The sequence below is a fragment of the Canis aureus genome, chromosome 21 (genome assembly GCF_053574225.1).
Source record: "Canis aureus isolate CA01 chromosome 21, VMU_Caureus_v.1.0, whole genome shotgun sequence".
Lineage (NCBI taxonomy): Eukaryota > Metazoa > Chordata > Mammalia > Carnivora > Canidae > Canis > Canis aureus.
The window spans coordinates 24,529,416-24,552,511 of record NC_135631.1 but is presented as its reverse complement, the minus strand read 5'-3'; the positions used below and the strand labels follow the sequence as shown (position 1 = coordinate 24,552,511).

Below are 23,096 nucleotides of genomic sequence, written 5' to 3'. Positions count from 1 at the left end.
ACTGTGATTAATTATTGGGACCTTAAAACATGACCTAATCAGCAAAAATAAAAACAACAGTCAAGCCTTATATGAGCTGACATTTTGTATGCATAGTTCAGCTAATCCTTCTGAGGGCACTAGCCCTTCGGTTTTGCAGGCCAGGAGCTCTAAGCAAGGAGAGCAACCTCATTCGAGGGGCCTGCAGCTAGGAAGGGTCAGAGCCAGGCAGCAGAGTCCATACTCTGCCCACGATGTCACATCATGAACTTCTTTTAAACAAGCAATTTCATTACATTTCATTCATGATTATGAATTATTTAAGATTATCAGATTATCACAACCGATCTCAGAGCCAAGGAGTGTCACTACATGACACTGGTTAGTCAGTATTAGGTACACTTAAACATTTGATACCCAGAAAAGTCCTATTTTTAAACTCAGGTTGATGGAAAGACTGTCTTTCTAATACGTCTATTAATGAGCTCAAAGCCAACTCCCTTCACTGAGCTCCCTGGTATAAACACCTAGGACTGAGATAAGCCAGGTCAGGGGCCGGCCAACAAAAAAGGAAGGAAGAGAAAGGTTCAGGCCTTTTCACCTGAAAACCAGGACCTACAAGTCCCACTGTCTGCCAGGGCAAACATCAGTTCAAATGTGGATCAAAATCAATTCTGCTTTCAGAGCTGTTTAAAATCTGATTGCCAATATTATGCATAGAAGAGGACAACTCCCTAATTCCTATGCTGGAAACTGCCTCCCAGATGTGTTTGCAGAGAAGGTAGGATTTTTAACAAAAGTGGTTTCTTTTATAAAGATTCTAGTGCCATGGAAACAATTCCCACAAAACAGTAAGATTTGGTTTCCTCCACACTTCAAATTCTTGTCATTTGTTTCTTCAGTGAAATAACAAAATGCACAAATGCATATTCACTGATGCCTAACATGGCACCTGACACACAGCAAATCCTCAACAAATACTTGAGACAGGGAATGAATTCCCCACATCTCAACTTTTAAACTAAACCCTGAGAATCGAGGAAGTGCCTACCTACCAATAGGACATTGTAGATGTTGTAAACTATACGTAATTTTTACCCTCAAATACCACCTTTTGTTTCCAGGAGTGAGATTTTTACACACAAAAATCAACCCAAGAATAATCAAGAACAAAACTGAATGGGACAAAAATCTGTCCTGAAAAGGACAGATTTATAAAAGAGTGAAAATAATCCGTACCGGAATAGTCTGGTAAGGCGTATTTCATGAAGAAGGTTACCTTATCTTTCAGCCATTTTAAAATCATGGGTGGGTTATTTATACACTCGCATTCTCTCAGAGAGAAAAATGGTTGTATTCACTGATTTGGGAGGGATGGAATTTCTGAAGTTCTCTACAAAACTCCAAAACTGAAATGCTTTATGAAACTTAATCTGATCTTATTAATTGTTGTTTCTGAAAGAACCAAAGGCCTTGTTTTCACCTCAACTAAATACCACCATTTTGGCTGGTGTGCACTGCAGAGTGAAGGCATCTCTCAAAAGTGAATCTTCATGTTGGATGGCAAGCCTGGTTGAAAACATTCCAATCTTTTCTTTCCCAACTACATGACAAGAATTTCAACGTTTACAAACTATGTGTTTATGCCATTTGTCTTTCTGTAGTAAGTCAATAATCACAAGTCAAAAGCTATCATCTAATACAACATTAAAAAGTAAGCAATCTACCTGAGGTCTCATAATTTAGATAACAGTATTTAACCTGCGTGGCATATTTATAAAAATTAACCAATCTGTTCCTTTGTTGCCATGTAGAAATGGCCAAAATTTTCTGAAATTTTGGGCACTCAAAACCAAAAAGAATACAGATAAGAACTGCTCTAGTAATGCCTCTTCAGCACACAGTTTTCTGCTATGATAGTCTATCTCACTGGTTCTTGTTTTTTAGAAAATTTTGAAGACCCCAAAAGAGCTTTTGTTTATGTGGGTTATATCAATCAATATTCACCATATTAGAAATTAAAACTGACAATTCTGCAAATATTTGTTTATTGAACCACTAACAATAATACCATTATATATTAAAATAAATGTTTTTATGAAAAATCTCTTTTCTAAAAACAAAGAAAATAGTGGAGAAGAACGCACTGTTTTACATTTTTGAAATGTTGTAAATGTTTGCCTTAAGGAAAAAAAAAAAGCTAGGTTTTATATTTGCCTCTGCCTTCAATTTTGCAATATGCTGTTTCAAATGAAGCAAATGAAGAAAATCTAGTCTCACACAGAAATGTAGCTGGAAAAGAGAGGAGTACTTTAATAGCCTTTTTATATAATTGTGGATATTCTTCTTTGATGCTATACCAGACCTTGACAAATGATAAAGTTTTTAAAAATAGTTTCAGTGTGCAATCTGAAACCATTTCAGTGAATTTTTCATACTGTTACATTAAAATTCATTGATCTATCTTACACATTGAATGGACGTTTCTCCTATGTGTAATTTTGTAACATCATAAATTGGTCATTTGGAAAATACTGGTTCACTGTTTTATGTAGATCTCTCAAATTTTGACACATTTCATTATATGGCATAAAGATCACATTAGTTAACATCACCAATTTTATCAGAAAAGCCATTAAATATTGGGAAGCTGTCAAGCTCACAGTACTGGATACAAGTTTTCCAAAAATGAAGATTCACTTGATCCATTGCCAATTTTGTCATTGGCAATGAACACTGCCAGTATATTTCTCTTGAAGACAGGCTTCCTTCACTCATTTTTGAGAACTATAGTTTGTCTGTCATTCTTTCAAGTAAAAATGTTGTTCCACGAAAATAATGGAGGGGAGGGGGACTAGTTCAGTCTAGCACTCAATCACACAAGTGCTTTTCTGTGAGATAACCATTATATTTCAGAATGCAGCAGAAGTGCTTTATGCATACTTATGATTTCAGCAAACAAACATTTTTTTAAAAGTGTATTCAAGGATCAAGATTTAATAAAAATAGGGGACATCTGGGTGGCTCAGCAGTTTAGCACCTGCCTTCAGCCCAGGGCCTGATCATGGAGTCCCATGTCGGGTTCCCTGCAGGGAGCCTGCTTCTCCCTCTGCCTGTGTCTCTGCCTCTCTATCTCTGTGTCTCTCATGAATGAATAAATAAAATTAAAGAAAAAAGATTTAATAAAAATAATTTTTACCACTCCATCAAGAACATTTTCAATGGAAAATAGTATTCACTTTATTTTTAAAAGCACTTCATTTGAGAGTGAGAGAGAGTGTACACAAGTTGGACAGGGGGGAAGAGGGAGAGGGAGAAGCAGACTCCTTGCTGAGCAGAGCCTGACACAGGACCCTAAGAGCCTGACCTGAGGTAAAGTCAAGATGTTTAACTGACTGAGCCAACCAGCATCCCCCTAGCATTCATTTTAATTACAAATTCATGACAATGAAGATTACGATGACTACTAAGTACGGTTTTGTGACACTACCTTGATTTGCACTAAGCTACCAGCATCTTCACCTACATTGCTTTTGCTACATCAGTGCAAATATCAACACTTTTGACCTTCAGACCTTAGGGTTTCCCTAGGATTTCCTAGACCACATCCCCAGGGATCTGCTGGTCTAGGTAATATCAGTCCAATCCCCCCACCAATAGCACTAGAAAAGCTGGATAGATTACCAAAAAAATCAACTATTTAAAGGCATTGGCGAACCACCAGGGCAGCCCAGGACTTGTGGAGACAAAATCCCAGAGACACGGAAAGTACTGAGACCTGAGTCCAACAGTCTAAGATCCTTTACAACTGATGGCATTTACTGATTTGCAAGGAGAAGCTGAGAAGCTGAAATGCAAAGATGAGAGAAGCTAAAAGGCTGAGAAGCTTAGCAGAATTACCAACAGAATCACAGCGCTATGAAGACAAATATTAGAGTTCAGGGCCTCCAAAGAAGGTAGTGCTATGATCTACCCTGAAGGGCTACACCACAGGGGTAAGTAAGAACTAGAAGTAGATCAGCCCCCACAAGGCCTTAAACTAGACTGGATGACGGTGATCATATAAGCTATTACTATATAAGTTATTACTAAGAATAACTGCTAGCAAATGTTAAAGAAAAGCTAATGATAGAAAAAGATAATGTCACTTAGACCCTACATAATATTTTATATACAATGTTCAGCATTCAAACAAAAATTATCAGGTATACAAAGACATGAAATCAAAAGGAAAATGAATAATATATAAATGGACCCACAAGAGATCCCACCAGGTATTAGCATTATAAGGCATAGACTTTAATTTTTTTTTTAAGATTTTATTTATTTACTCATGAGAGACACAGAGAGAGAGAGGCAGAGACACAGGCAGAGGGAGAAGCAGGCTCCCTGCAGGGAGCTCGATGTGGGACTTGATCCCAGGACCCCAGGGTCACACCCTGAGCTGAAGGCAGATGCTCAACTGCTGAGCCACCCAGGCGTCCCAGATGTGAACTTTAAAATAACTACTTATGTGTTCCCCCAAAATACATTAAAAAGTGGAGAATTTCAGCACAGAACTGAAACCTATCAAAACAGATATTCCGGATCTCTTAAAAGCTAAAGTAACTGAGGGGTACCTGGGTGACTCAGTTAGGCATCTGACTCTTGATTTTGGCTCAGGTCATGATCTCAGCATCATGAGATTAAGCCTCACCTCAGGCTCTGTGCTTAGCAGGGCGTCTGCTTAGGATTCTCTCTCTCTCGTTCTCTCTCTCTCTCTTTCTCTCTCTCTCTTTCTCTTTCCCTCTGTCTCTTTCAGCCCCTCATTCTGTCTCTCAAAAAAAAAAAAAAAAAGCTAAAATATTTGAAAGATTGATGATTGTAGAAGATAGACACAATTCAACAAAGGATTAGTAAATTAGAATATACGTGATAGAAAATATTTTTTTTAATATTTTATTTATTTAAGAGAAAGAACATGTAAAGGTAGGGGGAGGAGCGAGCTGGGGCTCAATACCAGGACCCCAGGGTCATGACCTGAGCCAAAGGCAGATGGTTAACAGACTGAGCACCCAGGAGCCCCAATGGTAGAAAATATTCTAACTGAAGCAAGAAAGGAAATTTTTAAAAGGATAGAAAAGAACATAAAAGATAGATATATGGGACATAGTGAAAAAGTCAAGGCATGAGTAATATTTGAAGAGACAAGAGCTAAGAATTTCCCAATATTTACAAGAATCCCTACAAACCCCAAACAAAATAAATTCAAATAAAACAATACCAAGGCATAGTGAAATTAATGGAAAAACAAAAGAGAGAATTATAAAAGCAGCCAAATGAGGGGAAAACATATTATCTTCGAAGGAACAACAACCGGTTTAACATCCGGTTTCCAACAGTTTTCTACAATTAACACCAGAAAAGAATAAAATATCATCTGTAAAATACTGAAAGAAAATAATTACAAATCTAGAATTCTCAACCCAGCAGAAATAGTGGGAGATGAAATAATACAGTAATGCTGATTAATCCAAAGTAGGCAAAAAATAGGTGAGGGGAGGCATAAAACTGGCAAGACAAGTAGAAAACAAAATTATAAGATACTAGGTTTAAAGCCAAATGTATCAGCAACTACAATAAGTGTAAATGAACTAAATACCCCCAATAAAAGACAAAATCTAGAATGTAGGTGTATAGATGCATATATACAAACCATATGCTGCTTTCAAGAGACACATTAACAAACACCTACTTTGAGAAAAAAGTCGCAGAATAAATAAAAATGGAAACATGAAAAGAGGAAAAACTGAGGGGCATGAAGGACTTACTTCTTTGGGTGGGGATGGCATTTGACAGTGATAATAAATCGTATCCCTCCATCTTTAAATACAGAAACGAAAGAGAAATATATACAGAAGTCAGAAAGATGGGGATAAAACATGAGCTTTCCAACTAATAGAGCTGAATTTGAAAATAGAGCTTGTCCTGCAGCCACGATTGGGCTTTTTACGTATCAACCTTTCCTACAAGTCTAGACCTTGGGGTCCCACCTGACAGAAAGTGCACACAGCTGACATGGATCCATCTGGTGTAAGTAGAACTGCTTCACATCACGAGGGCCCTTATAGTCAGGCCTCAGAGAGTCATGCCTCTGGATGTCTGTCTAGAGATGGTTCCTAGCCTCAACTGCACAGGAGAATCACCTGAGAAGCTTTAAAACGGACACACACCAGACCACGGAAAAAGAATCTGGGAAGGCAGGATTCAATTATCTAATTTCTTTTTTAGGCGATTTCATTGTATCTCTAAAGTTAAGGTAGGTATGGCCCCATCTCAAGTGTGTCTACTATGAGAAAGATGGTACAGATATAGATGAGAAGACATACATTTCCAAACAGCATGAAGCCAAAAGAACAAAGAGGTTGATCCATATATATACATAGTTTGTTTTCCCAATCTCTCTAAGTAGATAAAGCCTTACATTTCCCTTGGGGAGAAACAAAGGATTTGGAAGGGCAGAAGTATATTCCCAATTCTGTTCCCTTCTCAGGAATGGAGTAGAAGTGTCCTTGTATAATCACGAGGATCGGGCAACAAGTTTGTCCTTGTGGCTGACATGGCTTTCGAGCTGGGCTTTCATAGATAGCACACATAAAAATTGGAGGAAGAGGGATAAAGGAACATTCTGAAGCAAGGATTTTTCTTTCTCAATGTTTTTAGTGATCTTCTGGGCCATGAAAGAATGATTGATTGATTGATTGATTGATTGATTGATTGATTTGTAGATTCCACACCCAGCATGGAGCCCAACGCGGGGCCTGAGCTCACAACCCTGAGATCAAGACCTGAGCTGAAATCAAGAGTTGGATTCTTAGCCAACTGAGCCACCTAGGTATCCCCGAAAGAATGAATTTCGACAGTACTAAGTATAAAATAAACAAAATGCCTAAACTAGAAGTTGGCTGAAATAGATCTTTCTGAGCTCAGGACCTTCACATGTGTCATTCTCTATGCTGTTCCTATGTTCTTCTACCCTCCCCTCACCTCGACCCCACCCCTCTCATTTAGTTACCGCCACTCATCCTTTAGATCTCAGGTTCTCAAAGAAATTTCTCTGATCCCACAAATTTAAGTTCCCTTGCTATATGTTCTCATGAGATCTAGAACAATTTCTAATCCTGTATTTGTGATTCTCTGGTTAATGTCTGGGTAATGAATTCAATGAGGACAGAAGCTGGATCTGTTTATCCTTCATTGGATTCCAGGCTCCAGTCATAGCTGTTCCATGTCTGTTGAATAAGAGTCCCAGGACAAAAGCTGCTTAAAATTGCAGATAAGGAAATTTTTTTTTTTTTTTAAGGTGACTGATGCCTTCGTTAGAATTGGGAGCACTGGACAGCTTGAAAATGAAAATCCAATAGGGTTGCCAATCTCTGAGCAGGGGTCAGTTGCCTGTTCTCACCCAACACAATCGGCCATAGCATAACCACACTGGCCACCAGTCGAGAGCCCTGCATAAGGCAGTATGATTCTGAGAATAAGACCTTGGGAGACTCTTCGGTCAACTGTACTCAGCCAGAGCACAGGCTCAGCCAGCTGAGGGGGTAAAAAATGAATAAAGATGACCAGGAGATCCTTCCTGCTCTAAGGCCTCAGCATAATAACTAATACCTATTCCAAATAATCATTTTTTCTGGAAAGGAGTCTGGGGCAGGACAGTAATCACCAGGTTAACTACCTTACCTCCAATTCAAAGGAGGAAAAAGTGGTTAACTTGATGTCCAATAACCACAGGGTACCAAGGTTTGTGGCAAATGTTGCCCTCAGACAACTGCTCGATTCAGCTGCCCTGGATTGGCTGCTCTGAAAAACTGTCTCTGCCGGGGCTGCCAAAATGATAAGGCGAATCTTGGGAAAGAATCATGCTTCTGAATCTTGAAGAATATTTATGAAAGCAAATAAGGTGAACAAATAAAATCAGTGATAGAAAACAAATACGCGACTCTCTTCCCTGTTGCCCTGGGCAAATCTGTTGCTTAAACAGTAACAACGGGATCTAATCAGTAAACCTCTCAGCTGCCAAAATTATACAAGCAACTTGCCTATTTAAAATGTCACATTCCCCATCTGATATAAATATCTGCCGTCTGCTCACATTCCTGAAGTGTAATACAAATTAGGCCCAAACTAAAATTCACCTTGGCACAACTGTTTAATTTTTTTTTTCCTTACAAATGACCCAGATCTTGCATTATAAAAATTGTGAAGCCCTGGTGGTACTCTTCAGTAATTGGAATAGATCATTGAAGCCTGGGTTGCTGTTCAGCCCAGCATGTCCACATTATTTTACACATGCGATGGGCTTGACTAGCTCATTCAAGTCTACCAAGACCTGGTTCAGCCTTAGCAACCTCTTATACACAAATGCAACACTATTTGTTGCCCAATTTCTGGAAAAATCATAGTAGTGAGATGTTTTTATGCTATTTTTTTTAACTAAAGAAACAGATTTGGTAAGAACACACACACACAACTTGAAAAAATGTTTAAAAAGACAATGTGAGGGGATCCCTGAGTGGCTCAGCGGTTTAGCGCCTGCCTTCAGCCCAGGGCGTGATCCTGGAGTTCAGAGATCGAGTCCCACGTCGGGCTCCCTGCATGAAGCCTGCTTCTCCCTCTACCTGTGTCTCTGCCTCTCTCTCTCTCTCTCTCTCTCTGTCTCTCATGAATAAATAAATACAATCTTAAAAAAAATAAAATACAAATAAAAAAACAATGTGAAAATAATGGAAAAAGTAAAAAGGCTAATTTGAAAGACTGAATATAATCATAATTAAATCTGTTGCCTAGTAAGTTTATGCCAGTATACAGACTTTCTTGCTAATGGCAGGAAGCAAGAAATGTAAGCCATGAAAAAAATGCCCAACCCATACACTTTTGTGCCTTCCTATAAAATTAAATTTATATTGCAAATGTACTACATACAGACCAGAATCACTTGTCTCCAAGTGTCTTCCAAAGACAACTCTATCAGAATCCCCTGGGGTAGTGGTAAAAAAACGCAGATCACTAGCTGTCACCAAAGACTTTCTGAATTAGACTCTCTCTTGTAAAAAAAACAGGACCCAGGAATCTGCATTTTTGACATCTCTTCCCCTAAAATACTGTGCTTGCTCTACAAACCTGGCTTCCTGATAAGTCCTTAGCTATCCCTTCTGATCCAATTGGACCCTCTAAGCTGCTCACATAGAGAAATTCAGAGCTGCCTGGGGTTTTAAAGTTAAGAGAACCTCTCCCTGGAGCATGTGATTCCTTTAGATCTCTGATATCATTTGAACCAAGTAAGTAAGGAAAAAATCTGCAAAGTCTACTGGTTAATAGAGTGCATGAGACACAATCCCTTCAATGGAGTAGTAGTGTGATGTTTGGAAGACGAATAAAAATGTTAACTGCTTCTAATTAACAAAGCCTCTCAAATTTGGGCAACCAGAGAAGCCACAGCAGGGTCTTTCATACAACCAGTTTATAGTGTTGCCACTCCCAAACTGACAACACCCAGCACTGTAACTTGTGTGTGATTATAATAAATAAAATAACTTTCCCCAACAATAATCACCATCATCCATGTTTATGACTACCTAAAAGATTGTAAACAACAATTCAATACCAGCAACCCCTTTCCAAACATTCAACATTAACTTTGAGATATTCTTGCATATTAAATTAGGAATGAGAATCTTCAAAACAAACAATTCTAATTTTGGATATATTTCAAAGGTCTTTTGAGCGACAAAAGATACCTATGTTTACACAGTAACGTTAAGCAGGAAAGGAAAAAAGGCCTCATCTGCATAAACATCAGATGAGACTAGCATTAAACCTCTCCCAGTCCAGCCCAACTGTGAACATGCTCTGAAGAAACATTTACAATATGTATTTAGTCTTTAGTGTTTGGCTTATATATTTAATAAATATTTATAGAAGTAAAGATTTTTATTTTATGATGAATTCTGCTATTTTTATGATCAACTGATATATCACTCAAAAATAATTCAATTTACATGGTGCTTCTAAAAAAAAAAAAAACAAGAGTTTGACTCAAATGACTCTACTTGAGAAAATTATCCAAAATTCAAACACGGGGTGGGGGCGGGGGGGGCAATGGTAAGGAGGGGGCACCTTTATTTCATTTTAGACCAAAGACTTCACAACCTTCAACAGGCTTTGACCTTTCAGCTGAAATCTTTGTTACTGAAAAAGAAATTGCAGGACTGTAAGCCTTCCCTAAGTCAAGGAAGGTCCAAGTAGGGCTTACCAAAAAGAAAAAAAGAAAAAAAAAGAAGAAGAAGAAGAAGCTGTCTTAAGTCTTATTTGTAGTTTCTAGAAAGAGGTCAAGCAGTATAAAGAGGAAACAGCATACCCTTGCTCATTTGGGGTTGAATCTCTTCATCCACATCCAAATCTTCTAAATCTAGGAAATTGTCTACCTAGGAGAAAGGATTAACATCATTTTATACATATTAGACCTAATGAAAAAATACAATTAAGAATCAATGAATCCACTTCCACAGCATTCAAAGCAAGCAACTGAATCCACTTTTCTTAGTAACTTTTGAGTCCCAGCTAAAGGTCTTTGCATTCACTGTGCTTTCCCAGAGACATCTGAAAGAAGCAGTAAATTGGAAGTTGGCCTAGATTTCATGGGCACCATAGTAAGATCTCTATACTGAAAGGGCAAGAACCGTCTCAGGGGTTTTTGAAAAGGGACTTTGTTCCCAGATTCTCTCCCAAGACATAAACCACCACCAAGACAGGCCAAAACAATCTGTTTTTTGTTTTTGTTTTATGGCTTTTGCTTCTCAAGCAAATGGTGGTGGTGGGTCTGGCTGTTACCATAATGGGCTTTTCACTCTAAAGAGTCAGAGAGAAGGAACTAAAGAAAGCAGAAGAGAAAGGTTCATTCGAAACAAAATCATCTGGCCCCAGGTAAATCACAAGAGAGGTGAGCAGGGCCAAAAATCAAGTGTTCTCTCTTTCCGAGCAAATAAAACCGAAAATTACTTCAAAGGTAAAAAGCAGAGCAAATGACCTTTACAGACACAATAGCAGCATTTCAATGAAAGACTATTCTGCGTGGAATACCGCTCTCCACAGGAAGCTGACAATGAGGCATTTCAGATTAACAAAATGGTAACATTTCAGACACGAACTAATTCATCTCAGGTGAATATCAAGGAGTGTAAATAAGAAAATGATTTCACCACTGGTGCAAAGGAGACTTTGTGGAGCCTCTTACGCTCATGGCCTAAAACATGTTCATAACAAAATACCGTAAAATTACAAATTTACATCTCATAAGTGGAATTCAAAACATAGCCTGGGTCTTCCGTCCCCTAGCTCTACATCCCAGACCACGGCTCTTACATAGGAATTAAAAATGGTAGCTTCCATGGTTTGTAAGTACATAGCTGCAGTTCTTTCCTGGCATCCAAGTGACAGCAAAAATTTATCTTCTCCACGATGGTTTCAGTACTAAAACTGTTATGCTGTCATTTCTCTTAATGGTGTATGTTCAGGGTGACTAGAGTCATGTTTCTCTGTTGAAGCACCCATTCCATTTGCTAAGCTTTGAGGAATAAGGATCTGGAACCCAGCCAGCCAAGCATAGTTTAAGATATTTAAACATCAATTTAAAAAAAAAAAAAACATATATATATGTATATGTATATATGTATATATATAGGGACAAAATCTACTGAATTCTCCAATTTTGTATGAGACACAGCAAATGAGTCCTTTGGGATTTTTGTGCTGTTTTTACTTTTTTGTATTTTTTGCCATGGAAGAAAATTGAATCATGCCTTACCTTCACCTTTCCCGCCCGATTCAGATCACCTTGAAAGGAACTGCCAACTTTTTGGCCTTCATCTATCACTATCTGAAAAAAACAGTGAGGACATCTTGATGAGAAAATGAAACAACCAAAAATAAAGGAGCTGATCTTGTAGCCCTTCAGGCAATAAAACTCCCCTTCCGGTTTTTGTTAATTAGCTATGCATGATGGACCAGATCCACTAAGCCATAGTAGTGGTCAGGGAATAGTTTTCAGGAGGTCTGACTTTTACTTGTGCCTCTAGACTCATCCACAGTGTAACCTAGAGTAAATTACTTAACCTCAGTTTTCTCATGTGTAAAATAGGAACACTCCCCACCTCATTACCCCACCTCCCATCCCATCCCAATGAACCTCTCAAGGACAAACCAGAGAATGCTAATACAACATTTTCAGGTTATTAGGAAACAATATCATTGAACAATTCTTTGCCTCTCCACATGTTGGTTAAACACTCAATAGAAAATATAATTCCAATTGCCAGTGATTACCAGTAGAAAGTGAATCTTCTAGGGGGGGAAAAGAAAAAAGTTCTGGTCCCATAATCATCTCATTGGAAGCAAGTTCTAGAATTAAAGAATCTGTAGGCCTCTGCTGTATATAAACACTCTTCTAACACAGAGACTTTTGTTCCCTCATTTGAAACCACAATCTCATATACAATTTTGTTCACGATAGCACAAAGAAAACATGATGAGCTAGAAAGTAGAAACACAAATGTAAAAAAGGAGAACAGCTTCTACTAGGAGTCCTTAAGAGTTAAAAACCATAGCTAAGGAGAATAAGAATATCGTCTATTAAGTCTTAAAGATTAGGAAGAAAGCATCCAATATTTATGGACTAAATCTTGGAAAAAATAAGAAAATAGTTTTTACTTTAAGAGATGAATCTAGAGCAGATAAAAGAAACTCCCATTTTACACAGAAAACTATAAAAAGGAACTCTTTTGTCCCAAATAGAGAACAAGCTAAAATATGTAAATAATTGCAAGAACTTTTAGATGGTAGTTCCTTAAGCAAACTTAAAAACTTGGGGACAACCAAGTTACCATCATAAACATTAGCTGCTGAAATCATAAAGTGTAATGATGATTTTTAGGGCACCTGAGTGGCCTGAAAGTGCTCAACTGTTGGTTTCAGCTCAGGTCATGATCTCATGGGTTGTAGGACAGGGCTCCATGTCGTCAGGATCCGTGCTCAGTGGGAGATCCTCTACCTTTGCCCCTCCCCCAACTCTCACATTCACACACACTTTCTCTCAATAAATAAGTGAATCTTTAAAAAATGAAAAAGAAATGTAATGATGATTTTTAATAGAGTATCCCAATGGCACTTCTTCTAGAATCAGGAGTCTGAGTTACTGATCCAATAACTGTCCAATGTTTCCTATGGTCTACAGTTTCTTTTTTTAATTCATAAAGAATGCTTTTTCCTGTTTCTCTAAGTGTCCTATGGTATTACCTGTTCCTCTTCTGAACATTGTGATGAAACCCGAAGAAACATGGCTTTATTTCTAGGATGATGAACATTTGGTTCATTTTCACAAGCCAATTTTACTGAAGGACATATATTTTCTGAAGACTCGGTTCCACATGCTCCTCTTTTGGTCACATTTTTCTCTGAAATGATAAGCTACATATTAGAAAATATATACCACACCCAGTCTAGTTTATTTTGTGTTTCCTGAGAGTCTTTCTTCCAAACAACAACAAAATGCTTTTCAGAATCTACAAGCTGAATGCTTGAGATACTAAGCACTCTAAACTCTACAAAATTATTACTAAAAATGCACAGAAAGATAACACTATTTCACTTACTTTTCAATAATACTTATTAAGTGCTTACTACATACACAGCACTCACCCATTATTAAAAAGTCAATAAAGTACAGTATTTATTTCAAAACTTAAACATTATCTATCTCATTTTTTTCTAAATTTGAGGGGAGGTTTTCCTTATATGGAAGCAAAGTATGAGTGATTTTGGAAAATTTCTAAGAGAAAAAAATTAAAATTAGAAGATCACTCATAATCCTAAAAACAGAAAAGTTGTAACAATTTTTTCAATGACTTTCTCATATCTTATCTGTGCATTCATATACTACTAAAAAGCAATGTTTAACTACTCTTGACTATTTAAAACTATAAACAACTAATACCTTTGTACTAAATCTATACACATGCATTATTATTTTCTTAGGCTAAGGGAAGTCTAAGATTAATCTTAAATTAAGAGATTGAGAAAATTATAATATGATGCCATTAACAGAAATACGGGAGATAAATTCGGATGAGAGATAATGAATGAAGGTCTGATCATTTTCATTTGGGTTGCTGGTAGAAATTGTGAGGGAAATGTCCCAGAAGGAGCTGCAAATGTAGGTTAAAACGTGGGAGAGAGATCACAGCTATAGGTAAATATCTGGTAAAAATTATATTGGGATAATGGTTTAAGCCATAAAATCGTTTTGTATATTAGAATTAATAATTAGGGTTAACATTTATTGAGTGTCAGATACTCTTTTATGAGCATCTCATAAATCTCATTTAAGGCCCCCACAACCCTAAAGGTAGGGACCATTGGTATCCCCATTTTACAGATGAGGAAACCAAGGCCTACAGCGAGAGAGAGTAATTTGTTCAAAGTTATACAGCTGGTAAATAGCACAGTGGGGATTTGAACCCAGGCCTTTGACTCAGAATCCACACTCCCAACCACAGTGCTATGTCACCTAGAGTAATACAGCAAATGAAGGCAAAGAGTCCTTGGAGAACAGAAGAATGAAGCAGAAAAAAAAAAAAAAAAAAATCCCAGAAAAGAGACAAAGAAGAAAAGTTTACAATAGCACAGGAAAAACCAAGGGTGCACAGTACATTCCAAAACCAGAACTGGCTTGCTGCGAATGACAATAGGAAATACAGGAATCTAAACAGTAATTGATAGAAAAGCGATAAAGAGACTCAAAAGAGGCTAAGTGGCAGAAATCAAGCTATAAGCAGACTGGGGAACCCTGTCCATCCCCTGATGGTTCTCTACCATCAAAGGGCTCCAGAGCCACAAGGACTATCTGATGTGTGAACTTTGTAGGCAGGTTACGAAACAGCCTAATCAGCCTAGTGGCCATGCTTGTTTCTCTTGAGCTATTAATTTCCCGGCATCAGAATCAGTAAGACTCTTGTTCACAGCCTGGTGCAAGTCCAGAGTCCTTTGTCTGCTTCCTTCTAGCCCGTCATTGGCAGAATTAAGACCTGTAGGGTTATCAATAGGACATTACCACAGGAACATTGCTGGAGCACAGAGATACACTAACCTAGTCTATAACAGGGTATTAATACTCAAGAAGCTGGGGGCACCCAGGTGGCTCAGTCGGTTAAGCATCTGCTTCAGCTCAGGTCCTGATCCAGGAGTCTGGGGATCAAGCCCCACATGGGGCTCCCTGCTCAGAGAGGGAGTCTACTTCTCCCTCCCCCTCTGCAGCATCCCCTGCTTGTGCTGGTTTGCATGCTCTCATTCTCTCTCTCTGTCAAATAAATAAGTAAAATCTTCAAAAAGAAAAAAAAAAAAAAACTCCACAAGGCAGAGAGGGAAAATGTAAATGCAGACTGCATCAATTTCTCTTTAAAAGGGTTGTATTCATAAATAACACAAGCTCAGGCCTGCTGTCCCTACTGACCTCTCCACCAGCATCCATGACTCCTAGCTAGCTTCCACTGGGAGCGTAGAAACTCTGATGTGAAGCACCAGCCTTGGCAGCTGGCAGGGAGGGGTAGGGAGGGGCAGGAGGAGGTAGTGGGGAGGGTTGCCAAGAACACTGCCCGAGTAACCAACCAGCACTACAGAAGATCAGATAAGTGAGATAGAGATGGTCCTAGGACTTATCCTCCTAGACTTCTTCCCCTTTTACAGCTGCTGAGAGGTCCTAAATCAGTCCTAAGGCAAAGCTATGCAATGGTAGCAGGGTGGAGCAAGATACGGTGGAAATGCTTGGAAACAGGAGGAATTACCTGGGGAATGAAATGGTTCCTCAAACTCCATCAGAGTTACAGGCAAGACTTCCTGTGGCTACCTGCATTCCTCAGTGCACTGTTCTAACAGGAGGGGGTACAGTTTCCCTTCTCCCTGCTTATCCTTTAAGGCTAGCACAACCTAAATCTAGTCTTGACTAAGAAAATACTACGTCCCAGCAACTATTGTAATAGTCTATTGACTTCACTACCTGAAAAGCACACTGAAGTCTGGGAAGAACAGATGCTCTGTAAGGACAGAGTTCTATTTATTCTCATACTCACTCAGTGTACGCCTCTGCCATTTTCAACAAAACACCCAGGTTATTTGACAGAGAACCAGACGAAACTCCTTTAAACCAAAAAGCAATAGGTGACAAAGTCCCAGCTTCTGATGCTGACGTTGAGCTACTGTTGGGGTCTCAGATCTAACGAAATATCTTGCTCGTCCTTTTAAAACTTCCTTCCGTAAACACAAACACAAAGCTTTCATTTAAAAAAAAAAAAAAAAATACCAGAAGACTCAGAAAAGAACTTGTTCTCTCTCTGATGGGCCTACGGTTTAAGCCTCTTTCCTGAACCTTGAAAGTAGTTTCCGGAGAATATATACTCTATCACTCCAAAGACCCAGAAGTGCTTCTCATAAAGGCTTTTATCATTTTTTGAAAAAACAGCAAATAATAAATCTCTTGGCAGAATAAGATAGGGGAAAAAAAAGTTCTTTTTTCAATATGATAATGTCAAAATGGCAGATGCTGGCGCAGCCCAGAATCCAAAGTGGCCTGAAGCCTGATCAGAGGGCCAGCTGCTGCCTCCCAGAGTTATCCTGGTGGCAATCCAAACGTGCCACCCAAGTGTCCGTCTCATCTCCTTCTGTTGCTGTGTTCCATCAGAGAGTCCTTTTCCCCCTTTCATCTTATCTTCAATGTTTCTTTCTTTGAAATAAGTGTCAGACATAATACACTTTAGAAATCTAGCAGCAATATTTCAGAGCACAAGTAGGTTATCGAGACCTGAAAGAGAGTTTCTTTGGGCATTTCTGAGTCAAAACTTCAATACGGATGAAACAAAGGCTCTTTTTTTTTTTTCTTAAAGGTTTCATTATTCTGAAGCAATGGAATTTCAATTTTCTTTTGATACCAAACAGACAAGCTTCCAACAGATCTCCCTTACAAGGCCACCAACTATATGTACTGTGTCTAATTTCAGGCCAAGGAAAAAGATTGCACTCCTTGAAGAGGTGGAAACCACAGATGCCTTGATAAATTAAACACTAATCACATATTGATTGCATATCTTCCAGATGAAAGTGATCGCTTTTAGAGAATCTAATTTTGAAAAAAAGAAAAAAGAAGAAAAAAAAAAACCTTAAAAAAATTTCAAATGTATTCATACAAAAGCCAGACTAGACTAAACCCCATATGATGATGCTGAGAAGCATCACCACACTTGCAGGAGAGTTTTCACAGATCAACACGACCAACATCAGAATTCATGACCAAATCCTGACGGCAACCTCGAGTGTCAGTACTTCTGCGCCATGGTCAACGGCAATATAAATCAAGAGCATGTTCCCAGTCACGAAGAGATATTGACTATGTTGCTAGAAGGAAAGAAAAATTCATGAGGGGAAATTCTGTGCAACAGTGGGTAGTTGCAAAAAGCCCTCTGCAAAGAGAATAGGGGATAAGCAATCATGCTTATAACAAGGTTGGGTATTTTGAAAGTTAGGGGGTGATTTTCACATTATATTCCTAGCCTAGAGCAATGTTTCTCTGGACAATAATATTTGCTCTTGATTTGTCCAGCCAAACTACTTCACTCCACTGCTTCCTGATCACATGCTCCTTGGTATCTGGCCTCCCCTGGAGCGATAGTCGTTAGGATTAAATAAGCAATTTAAAAACCAATCAATCATAAATCAGAATAAATCCAAAGAAGCTAAATTCGGCAGACAAATGTTTTGTCTAAATTCCCTTTGCAGTGCTCTGAATTCCAACTGTTTTATGTTCTTCATTTGAAAGGGCATAGGGAGGAGAGGATTACCTCAGCCTGGCCAGTCAGGAATAATTGTGCTTTCCCCGAGGCTGGATGATAATTGACTCATTATTCACAGTCATAGCTCTCAAGCTGCCAAGACACAAATGCACAACCCTGGCCTGGAAAAACGTGTGTCAAAGCCCAAGATGAGGGACACAACAGCAGTAAGTTGAAATTTTTGAAACATCCAGTTTGAGGTACTTACAGGGAGAAAAATGTGAAGAGAGCGCAAAGGAGCTGAAAGTTGATTTACAGGAAGAAAATCTGAGTGGCAGTTGAGTTACGCAATCCATTCCATCTGAAAAGTTATATTCTGGGCATCAACTATATGCAAGCTGACAAAGTCGGGCAAGACCCAGTCTCTGCCCTTACTGAGTTTGCAAATGAAGAAGTTACGCCAGGTATGCCGACCACCGAAAGAGAACACAAGTATGGCAGGCAACGTGAGGGAGTACAAAGTAAGAGAATGCTAGAAATCGCAATACATTTGAGAGAATCACATAGGCGTGGAGCATCCGAGCCGGGCTTTGAAAGACAGCGATGATTTCAACAGACAGGCGAGCCCTGCTGAGGTTATCCCACAGAGGAAAAATTGCATGAGCAAAGCCCCCATGGTGGGAGAGCACGGGGCCTATGGAAGAGTCCCAAAGTATTCCAGGAAGATGGGAGCACACACCCAGGGACACCTGGAAGGGCTGATATTTGGAAGGCCTGACAAAACCTCGGTAGTTTACCTAGGCCCTTGGGAGTCACAATCAGAGCTGTGCTCTAATACATGAAATGGGTAGAATGGGGCGGACTAGATCAGACACTGGAGCTAGCAGTACAGGTAGTAATCCGGGCAAGAACAAAAGGGAACCTCAGCAAAGGATTTAAGAAAGGAAAAAAGAGCTCACAAAGGGAGTTCTTTTTTTTTTTTGTCTCTAAAACAGAAAGGAAGATATTATCTCCAAGTGGTTATATTTCTTCCCTCTAGATAACTCAGAATATTCACCTTATCTTCCCACTGCGATCTGTACTGTTCTTTTAATTTGGCACACCTTAAGTGACTTTTTTTTTTTCAACAATCTCTGTGATGATGGTAGTAGATAATACAGCACGCTTGCAACCTGTGAAATGGATTACATGTTGGTGCAAAGAGGCAACACACGTCACCCCGTAAGATAAGCTCACCTTCCCGATGGATTTAGCCAAGGCTACAGAAGGGAGGGGGCCCACAGTAGCAGCAGATACAGCGCATTTGAGCACAACTTCCCTTAGCTCCCAGAGTCCTTAACCGGGTGACTGCTGCTGTTGACAGTCTACACAAGGTAGGATCTTGTTGCATCCAAGAAGTTCCTTTCTCTTCGTATCGCAATCCTTACCTACCTAAAACTTTCTAGTCTATGTACACAGTTTATTTTCTTAGTAAGAAATATTTCAAACAGGCTTTCCTCGTTCTTGAGACAAATTCAGAGTCACAAGGCCATATGCTCATCCAGTGAAGAACGTACGGTAAAAAAAATCTAAATATCGGTGATTAGTAGCTCTACCTCTTGGTTACTGAGGCACCATTTACAAAATTCACTTATTTTACATGTACAATTCAATGATTTTTAGTAAACACAGAGTTGTGTGACCATCGCCACAATTAAGTCTTTAGGTCATTTCCATCGCTCCAAAAAGATCTCTGGTGCTCGTCTGCAGTCACTCCCTATTCCTATGTCCAACTACAGGTGACCACTCATCTACTTTTTATAGCTACAGATTTGCTTTCTCTAGACATTCCATATGAATGTGATCTCACAATATGTGGTCTTTGTGCCTGACTTCTTCACTCCACATAACATCTTTGAGGCTCATCTGTGTTGTAGCATGTGGCAGTACTTCACTCCTTTTTATCCACTGTCTGGATGCAGCCCATTTTGTTTTTTCCATTCACCAGTGAATGGACATGTGGATGGCTTCCACATTTTGTACCCCCTTGATTCTGATGTTGAGTTTGATCCAAGGACCACCACTGCTAACACAACTCAGTGCCACAACAGGATGAAACCAAAACAAAAGACAAGGACAGAGTGCCAGCTTCCCTCCACACCCAGACAATGGGAAGAATGCACATACTCGCTGAAGCTAAAATTCTCTGATCGTCTTCTCTCCTTACATGGTCACAGCCTTAGCAGGAGGCCACTCTACTATGTGGTCCTGTTTTCTTCAAATTTGTCTGAAATTACCTGAAACTACCTTTCTTATTGTTCATTGTCTAGCTCTTCCCACTCAAGTGTAAGCTTAAGGAAAGGAGGGACCTCTCTGTCAGGAAATTACTTACTCCCAGTTCCTGAAAGGGAAAATATCCCTTCTCCACACCAAAGGGCATGTTAACATTTAAGACTGAAGGTACAGTGATGCTCGACCCTTCAACCAGTGAGTTCACCTTTGCTGAGCTGGAAGACTCAAGGAGGAGTTAAGAAAGTCATAAGACACGGCCTCTGCCTGTGAGAAACATAGAATTTATTCGCTTAAAACTCTTACTCAAAGGCACAACATTTTGCGTATCTTTCAGCCAGCATTTCCACATCTAAGAATTTATGCAAAAGAAATAATTATGTGGGTAAAGATTTCACTACAAAGCTAAAAATGTCTAATCTATTCCCTTGAAAAATTTTTACTTAATCAAGGCCTTAGATTTTGCATCTCTTTGAATTTCACGTGTAAAAATTTACCCAAAGGCCATAAATAAGAAGAGTACAAAGATGTAGCTATTGGAAAAATAAATATATAAATAAGGCCAAAGGCATTGCTAGGACATACAAGGCTACCCATAGGCATGACTTGTCTGCCCCACACCTGCACACCCTCTGACCTCAGCTCCCCCCTCACCCTTGCCCGTGCCACTCTGGTCACAATGACCTCCTCCCTGCTCCTCGACCATGCTGGGCGCTGCTGTCACCAGGCCTCCACATGGGTTGTTCCTTGGCCTCAAATCCTTTTCTTTCGAGAATCCACAGGCTTTACTCCACCAGCTCCTACTAATCTTCATTCAAAGGAGGCCTAATCAGATCACTCTACATAATAATGCAACCATATAACCCCCCGCCAGCACTCATGATCCCCCAAATCCTGCTCTGTATATTTTTTTTCTTCTTTCCCAGAGCAGTTACTATCTTCTAACACAAACATTTTTATTTCTTATGTTTACCGTCTGTGGCTTTCTCTCCCTTCTAGGATGCAAAGTGCCTGAAGGTAATGACCTTTGTCTCTTTTGGCCACTTATGTGAGCAGTACTTGGCACACAGTAGGTGTTCAATAGACATTTACTGAATGAATGAGGATGTGCAATATAGCATCACTTGTAATAGCCAAAAATTGGAAATAACTGAATGTCCAACAAAAAAGAGAATGGTTAAATAAATTATGGCATATCCACATAATTGAATACTATGCAGTCTTTAATAATTCTGTTAAATAATCATATTTATTAATTGGGAAGTTCATCATATATTATGTGAAAAAGCAAGTTACAAAAAGTATGTATAGTATGATATCACTTTTATAAAATGTTTATAATAAATTTGCAGAATATATAAGTGGATGAAAATATCCAGTTGACCCTGTACTATAATTTAGGTACTATTAATATAAATAAATAAATAAAAATATGTATGTGTGGTTTTTGCATATATAATTATTTAAACCTCATAATACATCTGTGAGTTAGAGGTTATTATATCCATTTTACGGATGATAACACTTAAACTCAGAGATTTTTTTTTTTTTTAAGATTTCATTTATTTATTCATGAGAGACACAGAGAGAGAGAGGCAAAGACACAGGCAGAGGGAGAAGCAGGCTCTGTGCAGGGATCCCAATGTGGGATTTGATCCCGGGTCTCCAGGATCACACCCTGGGCTGAAGGCAGGAGCTAAACCCCTGAGCCACCCAAGGATCCCCTGAAACTCAGAGATTTTAAAAACTTTCCTAAGACCACCTCGTTAGGAAGCAGCAGAGCTCAGATTCAAATCCTCGTTGTCTCTAAGTCCCATGTTCTTAACTAATATTTGTATCTATACACAAACTAAAACAGAACAATTCAGCAAGGAGGTGTACACCCATGGTTTATCTCTAACACACAGGATTACAGTTTTATTAATTAGTTAATTGGATATAGCCTTACCTGTATGAAACAGACACCTCACATAACCATGGCTTAAATGGGATGGAAGTTTATTTCTCTCTCATGCGCTAATACAGATGCAGATAAGCCATGATAATACGGTTATTCTGTTTTACAGAATCATGCCAGAACCCAGACTCCCTCTTTTCTGCTCTCTTATCCCTAGGGCACCACCCCTTCTCTAACATGGTCCAGGATGGTACATGACCACACCCTTGCTCCAGGCAAGATGATTTAAAAGAGAGAGAGAGAGAGAGGAAAGCATGTACCTCTGTTCCCTTCTGTTATTAGGAAGGCATGGTTTAAGATACTGTATCAGGGAGGCACCAAAATAAAGCAGCTCAAACAAGAATTTCATTTCTCTCTCAAGTAACAGTTTAGGGCAAGTGGGCAAGCTCTGTTCCATGAGATGGTCCAGGGATCCAGGCTGGCAGGCTGCTCTGCCATCTTTGGCACATGGCTTTCATCTCTGTATCTACTAAGGATTGCTCCCACAACTGCCTATTTCCAGCCAGGGGAAAAGGATTCAAAGAGTCTAGGGCATGTTTCTTAAAGATAGCACCCGGAAGTTACATGTATCCATTCCCTCACTTCTTATTGGCACAAACTTAGGCAAACAGCTCTACCCAGCTGCAAGGACGCTGGGAAATGTCATCTTTATTCTGAGGGACCAAGGAGCAGCTAAAAATGTTACTGCTGTAGAAAGAGTAAATTTTGGGGGATCTTTGGGTGGTGCAGCGGTTTGGCGCCTGCCTTTGGCCCAGGGCGCGATCCTGGAGACTCGGGATCGAATCCCACGTCGGGCTTCTGGTGCATGGAGCCTGCTTCTCTCTCTGCCTGTGTCTCTGCCCCCCCCCCTCCGTGACTATCATGAATAAATAAATAAAATCTTTAAAAAAACAAAAAAAAGAAAGAGTAAATTTTCTGGTTTTCCTGTCTGTGTGTGAGTGTGTGTTCATGCCTCTGTTATTTTGTAACTTTCCCACCACGAACAAAAAATAAACTTATCTGTAGAGGTGAAAAGCATTTGATCTAACCAAGTGTCT

At 39.2% G+C, this 23,096-nt stretch overlaps 1 protein-coding gene and 1 long non-coding RNA gene across 8 annotated transcripts in view; both read right to left on the bottom strand.

Moving 5' to 3' along the window:
* Positions 1–23,096, bottom strand: part of IFTAP (intraflagellar transport associated protein) — a 63,835-nt gene that overhangs the window by 13,253 nt on the left and 27,486 nt on the right. For all 7 annotated transcript variants that reach the window (XM_077863649.1, XM_077863643.1, XM_077863644.1 and 4 more), the window contains 3 exons: positions 13,315–13,472; positions 11,828–11,899; positions 10,382–10,448 (listed from right to left, as the gene is read on the bottom strand). In XM_077863649.1, coding sequence (XP_077719775.1) covers positions 10,382–10,448; positions 11,828–11,899; positions 13,315–13,472 — 297 coding nt within the window. The remainder of the gene's footprint in view (positions 1–10,381; positions 10,449–11,827; positions 11,900–13,314; positions 13,473–23,096) is intronic.
* LOC144292804 (uncharacterized) lies at positions 18,892–19,653 on the bottom strand. The gene is made up of 2 exons (XR_013360172.1): positions 19,266–19,653; positions 18,892–19,006 (listed from the first exon to the last, which is right to left on the bottom strand). It is a non-coding gene; the product is annotated as an uncharacterized LOC144292804 (long non-coding RNA).